The 16261-nt window shown below is 48.2% G+C and overlaps 1 protein-coding gene across 1 annotated transcript in view; it reads right to left on the bottom strand.

Moving 5' to 3' along the window:
• The window catches only part of LOC147662765 (acyl-coenzyme A diphosphatase NUDT19-like), a 189540-nt gene that overhangs the window by 149371 nt on the left and 23908 nt on the right, over positions 1–16261 (bottom strand). The window contains exon 2 of the mRNA XM_086950916.1: positions 200–1025. Within this exon, the coding sequence (XP_086807042.1) occupies positions 200–934 (735 nt within the window). The 5' untranslated portion in view covers positions 935–1025. The remainder of the gene's footprint in view (positions 1–199; positions 1026–16261) is intronic.

Raw genomic sequence — 16261 nt, 5'->3', positions numbered from 1 at the left:
CCTAAAAAGTAGAAGAGAGAGAAGAGAGGGATAGACTGAGAAAAGGAAGAGTCAGAAAGGAAAAGAAAGACTAAAGGAGTGAGAAGAGGATAGTAGAGACAGAGGGGACAATAAAGACCTAGATGGAGTGGGAGTCAGAATAGTGGGAGAAATGGACAATATACAAAACACATTAATTTATATTAGTAGGAACATTTACCATAAAGGAAGTAACTTCTTTCTGGTCATCAAGTGTGTACGGCTGGTCGTGCAGACAGCACATGAAAAATGCGGTGTCATATCTTCTGCTCTTTACACTTCTTCCTATAACTGGGGTTAGCAAGTTGGACCACTCATGCAAAGCCCAGATGTTTGGCATGCAATGCAGCTCTTGACACATCTGTATAAATTGGGAAGGATTTCCTTGAATCCTTAGTCTCCATGCACTGAGTTGATCGTCCTTGAAATGCACCGTCTTAGTCAATTCCTGACTGGGAGTTCCCTCACTGCCTTTAGGAAGAACAAGCAAAATACCAGATTCTTCAAAGGTTTCTCGAATCGCACAGATGCGGAAGGCTACCTCTCCTGGAATCGGCGACCCAAAATTTGTTCTGTCTGTGGCAAATATCGGAGGTCTTGAACTGGGCTGCTGTTTCACCAAACCCAGTCCAAAGTTTGGGCTCTTCTTAGAATTACTAAACACTTCAATCCATTCACTGGAAAAATCAGAAGATTCTATGAGTCCACCTGGAAAAACGTGAGCGCTGGGCAAGTGACTGCTAGCCTTGCTTCTCTTAAGTAGAAGCACGTCATAGTCATAGGCACTTTTCAAAGGCCAGCTGGCACCATTCTCTTCTAAGAGGGGTAAAGGAGTCCTTTTTAAAACTGTATTTCCATTTCTAGCAGCTACAATCAGAGTAGCAGCTTCTTTCCAGTGCTTTAATGCTTGGTTCATTGTGGGTGGAGCAGTGTTCAGTAAGATTGTATTTGTCTTCCCTTTCTGGTCTTGATTTATAGGTTGGTTTGCCTGCGGCACAGACTGCGTTCTGCAGAGATATGTAAAACAAAGAAAAAAGATTACATATTTTATCATAAATGGTCATTTAACATGTCACGTTCTCTGTTGTAAAATATATGTTTAGAGATTTCTCAATAATGAGAGTAGTAGTAATAGTGAAAATAATTTTATTCAGACATATGTCAATTAAACATAAATATCGTTAAAAGCATACAGCAATTACATAAACCATCATCCAAACATTACATAATTAAAGTCAAACTTTTAATGTATAATAAGTATTAGAAAACATATAATGCCTACGACAATATCAAAGAATTGCATATTCGCAAAAAAAGTAATTGCATTCCACCATGACCAAATCTGTTATTAAAAAAAAGTGACATTAAAAATGTTCTATGAGCGCATAAATAATAAGGACAATCAATAAGGGCATGGGAGATAAAAACATTTCATTTTTCAAAAACATTTACGCATTCCATTAGTATGTCTAGTCCTATTGTAGCTTTCTTGTGGACAGAAAATTGGGTTACAACTAAGCAGCATTTTAAGTAGTTTACGTGCAATTTGGAGTTGGGGCTTGACAAATAGGGGAAAAAAAATTGGCTGAACAAGGGTGTTTATCGTAAACATTATGGACAGTTTCTTAGAAAGATTTTCCACGTCTAGCTTTTGGCAAGTGTTGGGCAATGCTACCAATGTTATTATTATACCAAAAGTACTATGCATGGTTTTAATTTAATTCATTATTTTGAAACGACCGATTGCCCATTTCCTTTCACTTACGAGAATCTCTTTGTTGTAGTAGAAGAAACTCCAGCAGCCAGTGTAGATTATGTAAAATGCTTATTTAAGTAGATGTCATGAAGTTCCCCACCAGTAGCACATTCATGCTACTCAGCCAATTCTCTTACTCTCTGAAACATTCCACAGCATCACCACGCACCAACATTCCACACCCCAGTCACACTGGCTGAGCAGCAGGAATACCACATCTCCCTTCTTTCTAAAGAATAACATTAGAAACTCTTGCATTAATATATACAAGATAGCAAACGAGATGCAATAAAGGTGCATGGAAAAAACAGGTGCAAAACATGGCACACATGATGCATAACTGAATAAGCAAAGTGTCATAACATATTAATTGCAAAGAACCATGTATTTTACCACAGCAAATAAAGAAAATAAAGGTACATGATATAACAGGGGATCCCTGCTGAAATTTTGCTCGTTCTTACCGGATTCTACGCTGCACACTGTGACCTGGTGTGCCTCTGCTGCTGGGCGGAAGCGGCTTCCCTGACGACTCGCCGGACCCGCTTCGCGGGTCCCGCAGCGCGCCTGTGCTGAGGAGGCTGTTGGCTGCAGGCTGCAGGTGACTGTTGGGAGGTGCGTGGGAGTGGTGTTAGGACCAGCGGGGCTGCGAGTTGCTAAGCAGGGACTCCAGTGTCCAGGAGTCCCTGCGCGCCCAACCAGCAACACCTGGGCTGCTCTCCCCGCTGGCCACGCCCCCCTGCCGAGGAAATGAAAAGCGGCATTCTCCCTCACCTAGCTGGGACCCCTGCTGAAATTTTGCTCGCTCTTACCGGATTCTACGCTGCACACTGTGACCTGGTGTGCCTCTGCTGCTGGGCGGAAGCGGCTTCCCTGACGACTCGCCGGACCCGCTTCGCGGGGTCCCGCAGCGCGCCTGTGCTGAGGAGGCTGTTGGCTGCAGGCTGCAGGTGACTGTTGGGAGGTGCGTGGGAGTGGTGTTAGGACCAGCGGGGCTGCGAGTTGCTAAGCAGGGACTCCAGTGTCCAGGAGTCCCTGCGCGCCCAACCAGCAACACCTGGGCTGCTCTCCCCGCTGGCCACGCCCCCCTGCCGAGGAAGTGAAAAGCGGCATTCTCCCTCACCTAGCTGGGACCCCTGCTGAAATTTTGCTCGCTCTTACCGGATTCTACGCTGCACACTGTGACCTGGTGTGCCTCTGCTGCTGGGCGGAAGCGGCTTCCCTGACGACTCGCCGGACCCGCTTCGCGGGTCCCGCAGCGCGCCTGTGCTGAGGAGGCTGTTGGCTGCAGGCTGCAGGTGACTGTTGGGAGGTGCGTGGAAGTGGTGTTAGGACCAGCGGGGCTGCGAGTTGCTAAGCAGGGACTCCAGTGTCCAGGAGTCCCTGCGCGCCCAACCAGCAACACCTGGGCTGCTCTCCCCGCTGGCCACGCCCCCCTGCCGAGGAAGTGAAAAGCGGCATTCTCCCTCACCTAGCTGGGACCCCTGCTGAAATTTTGCTCGCTCTTACCGGATTCTACGCTGCACACTGTGACCTGGTGTGCCTCTGCTGCTGGGCGGAAGCGGCTTCCCTGACGACTCGCCGGACCCGCTTCGCGGGTCCCGCAGCGCGCCTGTGCTGAGGAGGCTGTTGGCTGCAGGCTGCAGGTGACTGTTGGGAGGTGCGTGGGAGTGGTGTTAGGACCAGCGGGGCTGCGAGTTGCTAAGCAGGGACTCCAGTGTCCAGGAGTCCCTGCGCGCCCAACCAGCAACACCTGGGCTGCTCTCCCCGCTGGCCACGCCCCCCTGCCGAGGAAGTGAAAAGCGGCATTCTCCCTCACCTAGCTGGGACCCCTGCTGAAATTTTGCTTGCTCTTACCGGATTCTACGCTGCACACTGTGACCTGGTGTGCCTCTGCTGCTGGGCGGAAGCGGCTTCCCTGACGACTCGCCGGACCCGCTTCGCGGGTCCCGCAGCGCGCCTGTGCTGAGGAGGCTGTTGGTTGCAGGCTGCAGGTGACTGTTGGGAGGTGCGTGGGAGTGGTGTTAGGACCAGCGGGGCTGCGAGTTGCTAAGCAGGGACTCCAGTGTCCAGGAGTCCCTGCGCGCCCAACCAGCAACACCTGGGCTGCTCTCCCCGCTGGCCACGCCACCCTGCCGAGGAAGTGAAAAGCGGCATTCTCCCTCACCTAGCTGGGACCCCTGCTGAAATTTTGCTCGCTCTTACCGGATTCTACGCTGCACACTGTGACCTGGTGTGCCTCTGCTGCTGGGCGGAAGCGGCTTCCCTGACGACTCGCCGGACCCGCTTCGCGGGTCCCGCAGCGCGCCTGTGCTGAGGAGGCTGTTGGCTGCAGGTGACTGTTGGGAGGTGCGTGGGAGTGGTGTTAGGACCAGCGGGGCTGCGAGTTGCTAAGCAGGGACTCCAGTGTCCAGGAGTCCCTGCGCCCCCAACCAGCAACACCTGGGCTGCTCTCCCTGCTGGCCACGCCCCCTTGCCTATCAGCCAACGATCAAACAGGACCTGAGTACTTAGGTCCGCAGAGCTTCCGCTAAGCGGGAGCGTGCGGGAGCGCGCCGGGAGAAGCCCGGGACAAGGGCGGGACCGTCTGTGGCCGTCCGTGGTCGGACAAGGTTGGGTTGGGCCCAGAGTCCTGGTTAAAATCACATTCTGTTTCACACCATTTAGTTGTGTGTGGTATCTAGCCGTATTGTATTTATTTGAGAGGGGCTCTACTGGTATTTTTTAGGTGACATAGCGGATGTTTTAGTACTCATATTGTATTTTGTATTTTATATATCATCTCCTAAACATGGCATTAAGATCTGGTAAACAGCGCCTAGTTCACATACAAACCTCCAAGGGCGTTGTCTCTGGTCCCCTTGATGCTTTTATTACCAGAGCGACGGGAATCCTAGAAAAGGAAATAGAATTGGTCGAACATAGACTGTCCCTGGATTTAGTCACCGGGAAGCGTTCTTCAATTGGTGCCCTAGCCCGTGCTAAAAGCCCTGTGACCAACGCTGCTTTTAATTATATTTCTACTACAGAGACAGAGGCGATAGTCCATGTAGATGGAGATGGAGCAATTATATCCCCACCCCATGATAACAGGGAACAGAATTCAAATACTAATCAGATAAGCTATGAGGATGATAGCCAATATATTGAGGACAACGAATGCAGTCCGTCTGATGCTTCACAATCTTATGTTCCCACTTCCCCCAGTGTGTCCAATCCGCCACAAGATACCATAAACCCTACATCCCGGAAAAGAAAACATGTTTCAAGTCCACAGGGGGAAAAGGTCCAAAAACAACCCAAAATTGATCTTACTAACAGGGTGAGCTCATCCCTCTCCCAGACCCACCAAGGTCTCCCAATGGTGTATTGTCCTTCATTAGCTCCCTCTGGGTCATCAAATCCTTGCCCAACCTGTCTTAGCAGCGATGATATTTTGTTGGCCAAGATGGAAGCAATGTTAAAAACTATATTGCTCCCGGTCTTAGAGAGAACTAGGCTAATGACCGCTAAAATAGATGTTTTGGAATCAGCTGTCAATACCAACTTGGTCCTTTTGCAAAAATTAACAACACCCGTTACTGGGATGGGGGTTTGTAATTCTACTGGGGGCATCAACCAACGAGCGGGAAAATCTACAGCGATCCCTCCAGGGATTCCAGCTGCTAATAATAATAGGAAACCCCTAACAGGGGCAAAATCTGCTGCCACTTCGACCACTGTCAGTAGAGCTCCCGCAAAGGACATTCCGAGGGATTAACGCCCAATAACTGCCAATAATGCCCCAGCGAAACATCTTTTGCCGAATGGCATGTTAAATCAATCAATCAATACCCCAGTGCAAACACCAATAATGGGTAAAGACCAGAAAAATCCCCATCCACCTAGGTCTCAGAGGACGGATAATCGAAAAATACGACCAATACCCAGAGTTAACTTACCGCCAGAAGCGTCCCAATACACCATCGTCTTAACTGGGGTGGCCCCTTTAAAGGATGGTATTAAAGAGACCCAAGGGGACCTGCGGAATAAGGTTATATTTTGGTTAAATAAACATCGTCCTCTCCCTCCCTCATCCCCCACCGAAATCCTCTATGTAAGGAGAGTTGATTGGGTGGGTAAGGGTTTAAAAGACCTAGAAGGGGACTGTATTTTGATTTCTTTTAAAGACCCCTGGGTGGTGGACAGGATTCAAAGGAAAGCAAGATTTGCCCGTCTTGGTGATGTTCAGACCTTGCACCTTGGTTATTTTTACCCCCACACACACATTAACTATCCAATGGGCCCTAACCAGTGGAAAATAAGAGGGGGGAGGTCTTGAGAGCCGATAACACCTTACCCCCAACAGTACCCCCCGCTCTTTAACCACTTTGAGGCGCTGTCAGATTTAGAATGGATAGACTGACTGTGTGCATCCACCTTGTCACCTAACCTGTCTACTGAGAACGGGGAAGGAGTGCAACATCCACCCAACTCTGTTTTGGAATTAAATATGGACTACCAGCCTATGTCCCATAAGAAAGCTAGAACACCGGCTGCGCCAGTTGGGGAAGGGGCGTCTATTGTTAAAATAGAAGATAATAGAACCAGTAATAGGCTAACAAGTGTTAGCTTACCTAATCTCCATTCCCCTACCAATGTCAGCAACAACCCAGCAGAAACCGATACATTGATATCTGACATTGTGTCTTGGAATGTAGCCGGAGCTAAGACCCGTCTGGACTCTGAGGACTGGTTGGAGTTCATCGATAAATATGAGGTTGTGTTACTGCAAGAAACCTGGGCTACAGCACCCATATACAAAGTCGGGTTCATAAACTTCTTTAAACCAGCAATAAAGAGTAATAAAGGGCGTGCATCAGGGGGACTGACAACGTGGGTAAAACAGGCTCGGGGTTACTCAGTATCCGAATTGTATGTGGAAAACCCTGACATTTTGGCAATTAGGTTGCGTAAGGCAGGGGGTCAGGATATGCTTATTATCAATATTTATTCTCGAGGCCTCCCTGGTGGGCGATGCCCCCAGCTGATAGGTGTCCTAGACAATCTTTTAACTGGCTGGAATAAAGGAACATTTATCATGTTAGCTGGTGATATAAACTGCACAATTGAGCCACTCTATCTGCCTGAGGATAATTGGGGGTTTGTAGAAGATGCCACATGGAAAATCCCGGAACTAACGAACCAAACACCAGTTAAAGCAACGGAGGCCGCCCTGAGCTGGACTGCTTTCTGTCTCACCTGGGGATTAAGGGCCGTAAATGGTCGTACCAAATCGGACATTGGAGCCAACTTCACATTTGACAATGGTGTGAGAAAAAGTCGTATTGACTATATTTTTTTAAAAATGGAATTTTGGAGCCTAATTGTTGACAAGAAAATTGTTATGCGTCCGGAAAGTGATCATAATCCACTGTCTATGAAACTTAAAATGCATGATCTGATAAGACTAGCGGAACCAGATCCTAGGGGGCAAGGGGTTTTAACCTTATCAAATGATCGGAGGAGACTGAAATGGTCAACCATATCAAATGATGCAGTTATACAGGCTAGTATAGAAAATGTGGTGAAGCTTGCTTTAAATAATATGAGGACTGATGTTGTTGGGAGGGGTCAGATTGAACTAGATAAGATTATGGGCATGCATGATAAATGTTTTATCGAGCTCAAACAACTTCTCTCGAAACCCTGTAAGAAAGGTACTGGGCATTTGCAAGCCCCAAGAGCAAAATGGTACAACAGAGAGTGTAGAGAGGCCCATAGTTTTTTAATTGAGAAAGTTAAATCTAGAAATATGAGCGCAGTAAAGGTGGCTAGGCAAAGGTATAAAAGAGTACAATGGGAAGCCAAGAGGGCATGGGAAGATGATTTTTGGGCGGATCTTTTGGATGCCAGTAAGTCTAATAACCAGACCAAATTCTGGGACATTGTTAAATGTGGTAAGGATGGTGACTTTCGTATCCCATCCAATCATGTATCCCCTGAAGCCTGGATAAACTATTATTCCTCCCAATTTTGCTCAGAGGTCGCTGACTCCCTGTCCACATTGAACCTGTCACATGTAATGCCCCCTTGTGATGTGATCATGACCTTCACCGAAACAGAAACAGAGATAGCCTTAGGCTTGACAAAGCGGGGGAAAGCCCCTGGGTTGGATCAAATCCCAGGTGATCTGTTTAAGGCAAATACAGGCCTTTGGGTGCCCTATTTAACAAACATAGCTAACGCCATAGCGAGAGGAGCCTGTATCCCCAAAACATGGAAGGGGGCCGAGATTCTCCCTATACATAAAAAGGGAGATAGATCAAACCCAGGTAACTATCGCCCGATTAGCTTAATTGATTGTTTTCAAAAAGTTTTCGCTCGCATGATCTTGGCGAGAGTGCAGGGGTGGATGGATCTTGAAAACATACTGTCCCCAATGCAGGCGGGCTTTAGATCTGGTACAAGTACCATTGATCAGGTGCTACGTTTCTGTATGATCTTCTGGAAGGTTGTTACGCTTGGCGGTGGCACTATTTTTGCTGCCTTCATAGATTTGAAGTCAGCTTTTGATTTGGTACCGAGGGGAAAATTATGGCAGGTTTTAAGGGACCTGGGTATGCCGGGTGAATTAGTTGAGATGATTATTAGACTACATGACGAGAACTACGCCAGGGTAAGATGGGGAGCACAAGGTCAATTTACGGACTCGTTTCCAGTAACACGAGGAGTTCGCCAGGGGTGCGTTCTCGCTCCCACCCTTTTTTTACTCTTTATTGACCAAGTAGTTAAATTCTTCATGTCCACTCATACCGATGCTCCATCCTTGGCGGGGACTAAATTTCCTATGTTGATCTTTGCCGACGACACCCTACTCCTATCAAAGACCCGGGAAGGCCTACAGCGGGCCTTAAACCATTTTGAGGAGTTTTGTAAAAAAAATTATCTCCAGATAAATGTGGGTAAAACCAAGTTTATGGTTTTATCCAGGAAAAAACGAATACGTAGCAGCGTACAACTGAATGGGGTCAACTTGGATCAAGTTGAAACCATGACGTATCTGGGGGTCACTTTGGATTGTCGTCTGTCCTGGAAAGAACAAATAGCGACCCAGCAGCTAAAACTTGCCCAATTAACTGGATGTCTTCTGCGTGAGCAGAAGAAATCCATTACAAAACGGGTCATCCCCGCCTTGCGAATATATGACGCCAAAATAAATGCCGCCACACTTTATGGGGCAGAGCTATGGGGGTTTATGGATCTTTCGAGTCTATATAGAATTCTGTGTAGATTTCTCCGTAACCTGGTAGGGTTGCCCCAATCGACTCCACTGACCCCTCTTTGCCATGATATGGGCTGTCTTCCAATTACGGACATGGCAAGATATAGAGTAGTGTCCACTTGGAGGCGCCTATGGACCTCTGAGGATCTCGTACTATTTGCAAAAGAGCTAGCAGAAGTGAAGGCCATGGGGGGGTCTGAGCGGATCCCATGGCTCCGCTCGGTGAAAAAGAGTCTGTGTGATATGGGCCTAATCCATCTGTGGGTGTCCCCAGGTACCAATACTTTTCCCTCGAAAAAGGAATTTAAGGACTTATTTTGGGCCTCAACCCGCCTTTCCTTGGCACATGCCTCTAGTTCTGAGGGTCTGACGGGGCGTTTTCTAAGCTTTAAGCAGGATCCTGCCCGCAAGACCTACTGGGATTTCATTACCAGGCCATTGGATAAAAAATTGTACCATCAATTTCGGGTGGGCTCATTACCCTTGAATTCCTTTACCTCATCCTGGGGTAAAACCTCCTCAAGCCTTTGCAGCTGTTGCCCTGATCGTAAAGAAACTGAGGGCCATTTTCTGTTCGCCTGTCCACAATATACAGAACCCCGCTCCAAGTGGTTAAAACCCATTTTTAAACGATTACCATGTAGAAAATCCTCGGATGCAATATGGGCCCTAAAAACAAATACTTCTGAATTTATCGTGATATGCTTGGCCAAGTTTTTAGGTTGGGCTTGGGCAATCAGAGCCAGAAGGAACCTAACCTCTTCCTGATTATATCCTGTAATGTGTAATGTGTTTTTGTGTGTGTTTATTGCATTTTTAGAATCAGTCTTATTTAATGTCTTGTGGTATTTACAAATGTTTAATAACTTTTTAGCCGTGGATTCTAGTCTTAGTGTAAACTTGATAATATGTTTAAGTTGGTTTTATATAAGTGTTTGTACATTGCGGTGGTTTTTGATTTGTTTATGAATGTTTTTCTTTTTTGTCTTTTATGATTTTATTATCGAAATAAAGACATTAAAACCTGAAAAACCTGATATAACAGGTGGAAAATATTGCACACTTGATGCATAACTAAATTAAGCAACATGCCATTACATATGAATTGCAAAGGACCATGAATGTTACCACAGCACATAAAGAAAATAAAGAAAAACATATAGTAAGAATAGACTCACCTTACCCCTTTCCTAACCAGGAACTCCACCACACCACAAATCCTTTACGAATCCCCTAATGTCACAAACATGCCAGCAGCCAAGGCCGGCATAAAAGACAGCACACAGGGAACAAACCACCGGAGGACCAGTAGAGAACCACCCATAGCGAATGAACACAACACTGGGAAAGGTGGACCTTGGCTTAAATAATGCACTTCACCCTAACCCATAGTAAGGGTGGAACAACACTCCAATCACACGTCATATGGCTTAAACCCTGCCCCTCACCCTTACCCCGTAGGAAGGGTGGAACATCAAACTTCAATCACCAGTCATTTGGCTTGCACACTTCTCTTCACTCTAGCCCAAAGTAAGGGTGGAACAAAACTCAGATCACACATCATTTGGCTTAAACCCTGCCCTTCACCCTTACCCAGTAGGAAGGGTGGAACAAAAATTAACAGTACAAACAAAAGTCATTTGGCTTAAACCTTGCCCTTCACCCTTACCATGTATGAAGAGTGGAACAAAAAAACTTCAATCATCATTCATGACAAGACCGCAGTATACCGGGACCATGGGACCCTCGTTTCAGAATGCTAACGTGGCCCAAATAATTGGATTTCTTACCCCAGCAACATCACAGTGACAGAAATACAGTATGAAAATCCTCAACATTCTCTTTACAATACCTTTGGTGCCGGTTGACGAATCTTTGGGAAATTTTCAAAACTTTTGGACAGCTCCGGGTCGCTCCTATCCTGAAAGTCTCGGGGTGATTCGTCAAGCATGGACCGAGAGAAAAAGGGGGGTTCCAAAGGTGTTTTCCCCATGTAATTTCCCATAGGAACCTTTAATCGCAGCTACAGCCCGAACTGCTGAACGGAATTACACCAAATTTGGCAAAGAGGTAGTCCTTGGTTCAGTCTCGTGCCTTTTTGTTAAATGGCGTAAATCTGTTCAGTAGTTTTTTAGATATTAAAGGAAAATAATACATATATATCTGGGCGGAGCCTACTGACACATCTCATTGTGAGATCTGATTGGCTGTCAGCACTTCATCCAAGAAGTGTTGGCAGCCAGCTTGGGACCAATATACATGATAGCACCTCATAAAAAATCATTGCAGTTAATAGAAGTTTTTAAGACTTTAGTTACATTATAAATCAATTGTTGATGGTACCATACTCATTTTAGGAATTGTGGTGTGTTCTTAAGTGAGTTTACCCTGTGAAATAGCCTTCTGCTGGGATATCATGACTCATGTTTGAGAGAAAACTATTTTCTCATGCTTTTCCCACAAAGGTTTGGAAGGTGGGTGTGACGAGGGGGACCCGGATTCGGGCCCTCCGGGCTTACCTGTTAATGTCTCCGCTCTTTCCGAACAGCATACGGACTCCTGGAAGACGACGGACGCGGCATACAACCCCATGCTGGATGACAAGGACCCGTGTTTCTTTAATTGGGCGGAGCTGGACCCTGACCCCGCCCACCTGTCACTGGTAAAACCCAGCCTGAACACTACACAGGTGTGTGATTCACCCGGAGGAGGAGAAGGAGAGTGGTGGCGAGAGGACGGAGCGGAGTGGAGTTCGAGGACGGAGGAGGTGAGCAAGGAAGAGCAGAGGATGGAGGAGGAGATCAAGGAAGAGCAGAGGACGGAGGAGGCGAGCAAGGAAGAGCAGAGGACGGAGGAGTCGAGGGAGGAAGAGCGGAGCTCGGAGGAAGCAGGAGGAGGAGTCCGTGACTACAACGACAAGCCAGGAGGCCAACGGGAAGGCGCATCGCCCAGCCACACTTCCCGTGAAGTGTGGCTAGAGCAGGTACGGTCACGCTTCACGGGTTGGGCGGGACGTAGGTGGGCTAAACCACCCTGAAGAATCACTCGGCATACCTTGCACTTACCCCCCCTCTCACCTTACCGACACTTGTACCGGGGTACGGTTTCTGCACGTGTGTGTCCCCACTCCCTTCCCTTATCAAACGCCTTTTCAGTGTCAGGTTAACACGGGTTTCTTTCTTTCCTGTTGGCATCTGAAACATCTGGGAAAACGGCGGAAGAGCGGCCTATAACTCCCAGAAGACATCGGGAACGGCGGCTTGGAGCATCGAGGACCACGACAGAAGACACCGAAACCCCCCTCCCATACTACCGAGTACCGGTCCAGAAAAGGCGACAGTATAAAACAATAAAACCGGCATTACCAAGAACACCGTTGTCCGTGAGTCTATTTGAGTCTCCACGCGAAACCCCACAAGTGGTGGAGAATGCGGGCACTGAACTAGCCATCCAGAACACAAGGATGGAAGAAATGCTACAGGCACTCGTCAAAGGTCAAGAACAATTGGGCTGGACTGTGGAGCAACAGCTCGCCTCTGCCCAGCAAGATAGAGAGACTTTTAGGAACACCGTGGTGACAAGACTCGAGGGGATCCAACAGACAGGCGCTCCTGTCATCACCCAGGCCAGAGCCATCCGTCCACAGCACACCCCCTCTGGAATCTCCCTACAAAAGTATATTGCAGGCGAAGACCCCGACGCATTCCTGACCAACTTCGAGAGGGTGGCATTGGCATGTGGGTGGCCATTGGAGAAATGGCCGTTTTTTCTCGCACCCCTACTAACAGGAGAGGCCCAGGCGGCATACCAGGTAGCCAACAGTAATGGACAGACACCGTACGGACAGATTAAGGAGATCATCCTAGACCACCTAGGATTGGATGCAGAGGCCTACCGGGTACGCTTTCGTAAAGAAAGAGGGCTTTCCGGAGACAACCCAAAGACTTTATTCTATAGGCTGAAAACAGCGGCAGATAAATGGCTCACCCCCATGACCAGCACAAAAGAGGAAATCATGGATAGGATGTACCTCGAACAATACCTAGAGGCCTTGCCGTACGGGACACAGAGATGGCTGAGGCAACACTCCAACCTGTCTACCAAACAAGCGATGGAGATGGCAACAACGTTTGTTAGGGCACAACCCCGCCTGCATCCTACTGAAACGGAGAAAACCAGCAGGCCACCCCTCCGGCTGGACCGGCGGCCTCGTGCCCCCCCTGGTCTACCGGCTCCTCGCTTTGCGCCCCCGGAGGTTCCCCCATTCCGGGGCCCGCAATGCTTTGAGTGTGGGGCATGGGGTCATATCGCCCGCCTGTGCCCACAAAAACGCAACCAGGAAGAACCCATGGAGGTCGGGTACATACTGAAGGCCGTCATGTATACCGCTGAACTCGGAGGATCATATCACGTGAGTGTCAAAGTCAATGGAACAGTGGCCAGTGCACTCCTTGATTCAGGATGCAAACAGTTTGTGATACAAGGATGTTTTGTGAGGCCCCTCCAGGTAATGCCAGATGCGACAGTGTATATAAAATGTGTGCACGGTGACGTCAAAGGCTACCCGGTGGCCTATATCCCCATAGACCTGGAAGGCAAGAGTACGCTAGTAGTGAAGGTAGGGGTGTTGGATGCCCTTCCCGAAAAGCTCATATTAGGGACCGATAACCCCCACTTCCTAGACATGTTTAAGATTCGGGTATTAAAGGGCCAGTCCCCCAGACCCCCTCCACTTCCTGCCCTGATTTCCCCTGACCCCTGGGAGGGAGACAGGAGCTTTCGTTTTGCCCAAGCCAATGATACCAACCTTTTCAACGCCTGGGAACAGGCACATGCTGGTCAGAACAACCCCCAACCACATTATCCCCGCTTCCTGATCAAAGAGGACCTTCTATTTAGACAGGCGAAACAAGAAAGACCCGCTCCAGCTCTTAGTCCCGACTTGTTTCAGGGAACAAATCATGTTCTATGCCCACACGCACTTGTTGGCAGGCCACACAGGGAGCGAGAAGACCACCCAGAACGTACTGAGAAGCTTTTATTGGCCAGGAGTGTACCAGGATATTAAGACCCATTGTCAGACGTGCGATGTGTGCCAACGCAAAAACACACAGAGACCACCTGCTGTACCCCTACAACCTCTTCCTATCATCGGAACGCCCTTCAAGAGAGTTGGCATGGATCTCATAGGCCCACTACCAAAAACTCGGAGAGGGCACCAATATGCCCTAGTAATAGTGGGCTACGCCACTCGCTTCCCGGAAGCATTTCCTCTGAAAGACCCCACCTCGAGGAATATTGCGGAGAAATTCCTGGAGCTGTTCTCTAGAGTCGGATTTCCTAAAGAAGTCCTTACGTATCAAGGGACCCCGTTCATGTCACGAGTCATGAAGGAGGTATGCAATCTCTTAGGCCTCCATCAGATCCGGACGTCTGTTTATCATCCCCAGACGGACGGACTGGTGGAACGCTACAACGGGACCCTGAAGTCCGTGCTAAAGAAAATGCTTGCGGTGAACGGAAACGACTGGGACCTACTGCTACTTCTGGCCTTATATGTCATCCGAGGCCAGAAACAGAGCAGTTTAGGCTGTTCCTCCTTTGAGATGCTGTATGGGAGACAGCCCAGAAGTCTTCTCGAAATGACCAAGGAGGTATGGGAAGCAGAGTCCTCGGGAGAAACAAGAACCCTATTGGAATACAGCCAAAACCTAAAGAACAAGTTAGGGAAAATACGTGAATTGGCCTTTACACAACTAGAGAACAAGCAGAAGCAGCAACAAAGACACTACGATAAGGGTAAGAAATGGAGACGTCTCATCATTGGCGACTGGTCCCTAGTATTACTACCCTCCCCCACAAAAAAGTTCCAGAACGAGTGGCAAGGACCTTACAAAGTCCTAGAGACGATAGGGAAGACAACCTATTGGCTACAACTAAGCGAGAGGAAGGCACAGATCTTCCACATAAACCTTCTAAAAAAATGGTTAGGTTCCCCTCCAGTGTCTTCCAACCTCGCAACTCTCACAGACAACGACTCGGAAACAACGATGAAAGACCTCGTGATCAACGACAAACTACTCCAGAAGGAACACGAGGAGTTACAAAAGATCATACGGCCCTTTGGGCCCATATTCTCCAATCTTCCGGGGACGACCAGATTGACGGAACACCGAATAGATACCCCTGAGGGCGTCACAGTGAAGCAACAACCCTACAGGATCCCTGCAGCAAAGAGGGAAGCAATAAGCAAAGAAGTGAAGGAAATCATAAAACTAGGAGTGATTCGACCCTCCAGAAGCGAATGGTCGTCGCCCATAGTGATGGTGCCCAAACCGGACGGAAGTAGCAGATTCTGCATGGATTTCAGAGCGCTAAATGCAGTATCGTCGTTCGATGCATACCCCATCGCCAGGATCGACGAGCACATAGAGAAACTCGGAGATGCAAAATATATCAGTACCCTCGACCTGACGAAAGGGTACTGGCAAGTCCCATTGCGAGAAGAAGATAGAAAGAAAACCGCCTTCGCCACTCCCGATGGACTCTACGAGTTCAACGTACTCCCCTTCGGCCTTCACGGGCCCCTGCCACCTTCCAAAGGTTAATGAACGAGGTACTGAGAGACCACCAAGGATACAGTTCAGCCTACCTAGACAATATCATTATATTCAGCCCGTCCGGGGAGGAGCACCTACAACACCTACAGATCATCCTTCAACAACTGCGCAGAGCCAGACTACACATCAACTCAAGAAAATCAAGAATCGGGTTCCAAAAGGTCAAGTACCTCGGATATGTCCTAGGACACGGGGCCATAGAGCCCCAACACGAAAAAGTTAGAGCCATAGCCGACACTCCTTTTCCCAAAAACCAGAAAGAAATGAGGGCCTTCTTGGGGCTAGTAGGATATTACCAGAGATTTATCCCCTCTTTTTCTGAAGTAGCAGCCCCGTTGACAGACACCTTAAAAAAACTGCCCAAGAACCCCGACTTACAGAGTCCTACTCCAGCAATGTGAAAAGCCTTCCAGTCCCTAAAGAGAGCTATAACGACAAGCCCCGTCCTTAGCTCCCCTGACTTCTCAAAACCCTTTGTGCTACACACGGACGCATCCGACTTCGGCATCGGAGCGGTGCTTTCACAAGAGACAGGGGCTGGTTTAGAACAACCCATACTCTACATTAGCCGTAAGTTGTTTCCTAGGGAGGTGAGGTACCCCA

The sequence above is a fragment of the Lissotriton vulgaris genome, unplaced genomic scaffold (assembly GCF_964263255.1).
Source record: "Lissotriton vulgaris unplaced genomic scaffold, aLisVul1.2 SCAFFOLD_3205, whole genome shotgun sequence".
Taxonomy (NCBI): domain Eukaryota; kingdom Metazoa; phylum Chordata; class Amphibia; order Caudata; family Salamandridae; genus Lissotriton; species Lissotriton vulgaris.
This window is presented reverse-complemented; position numbering and strand designations above follow the sequence as displayed.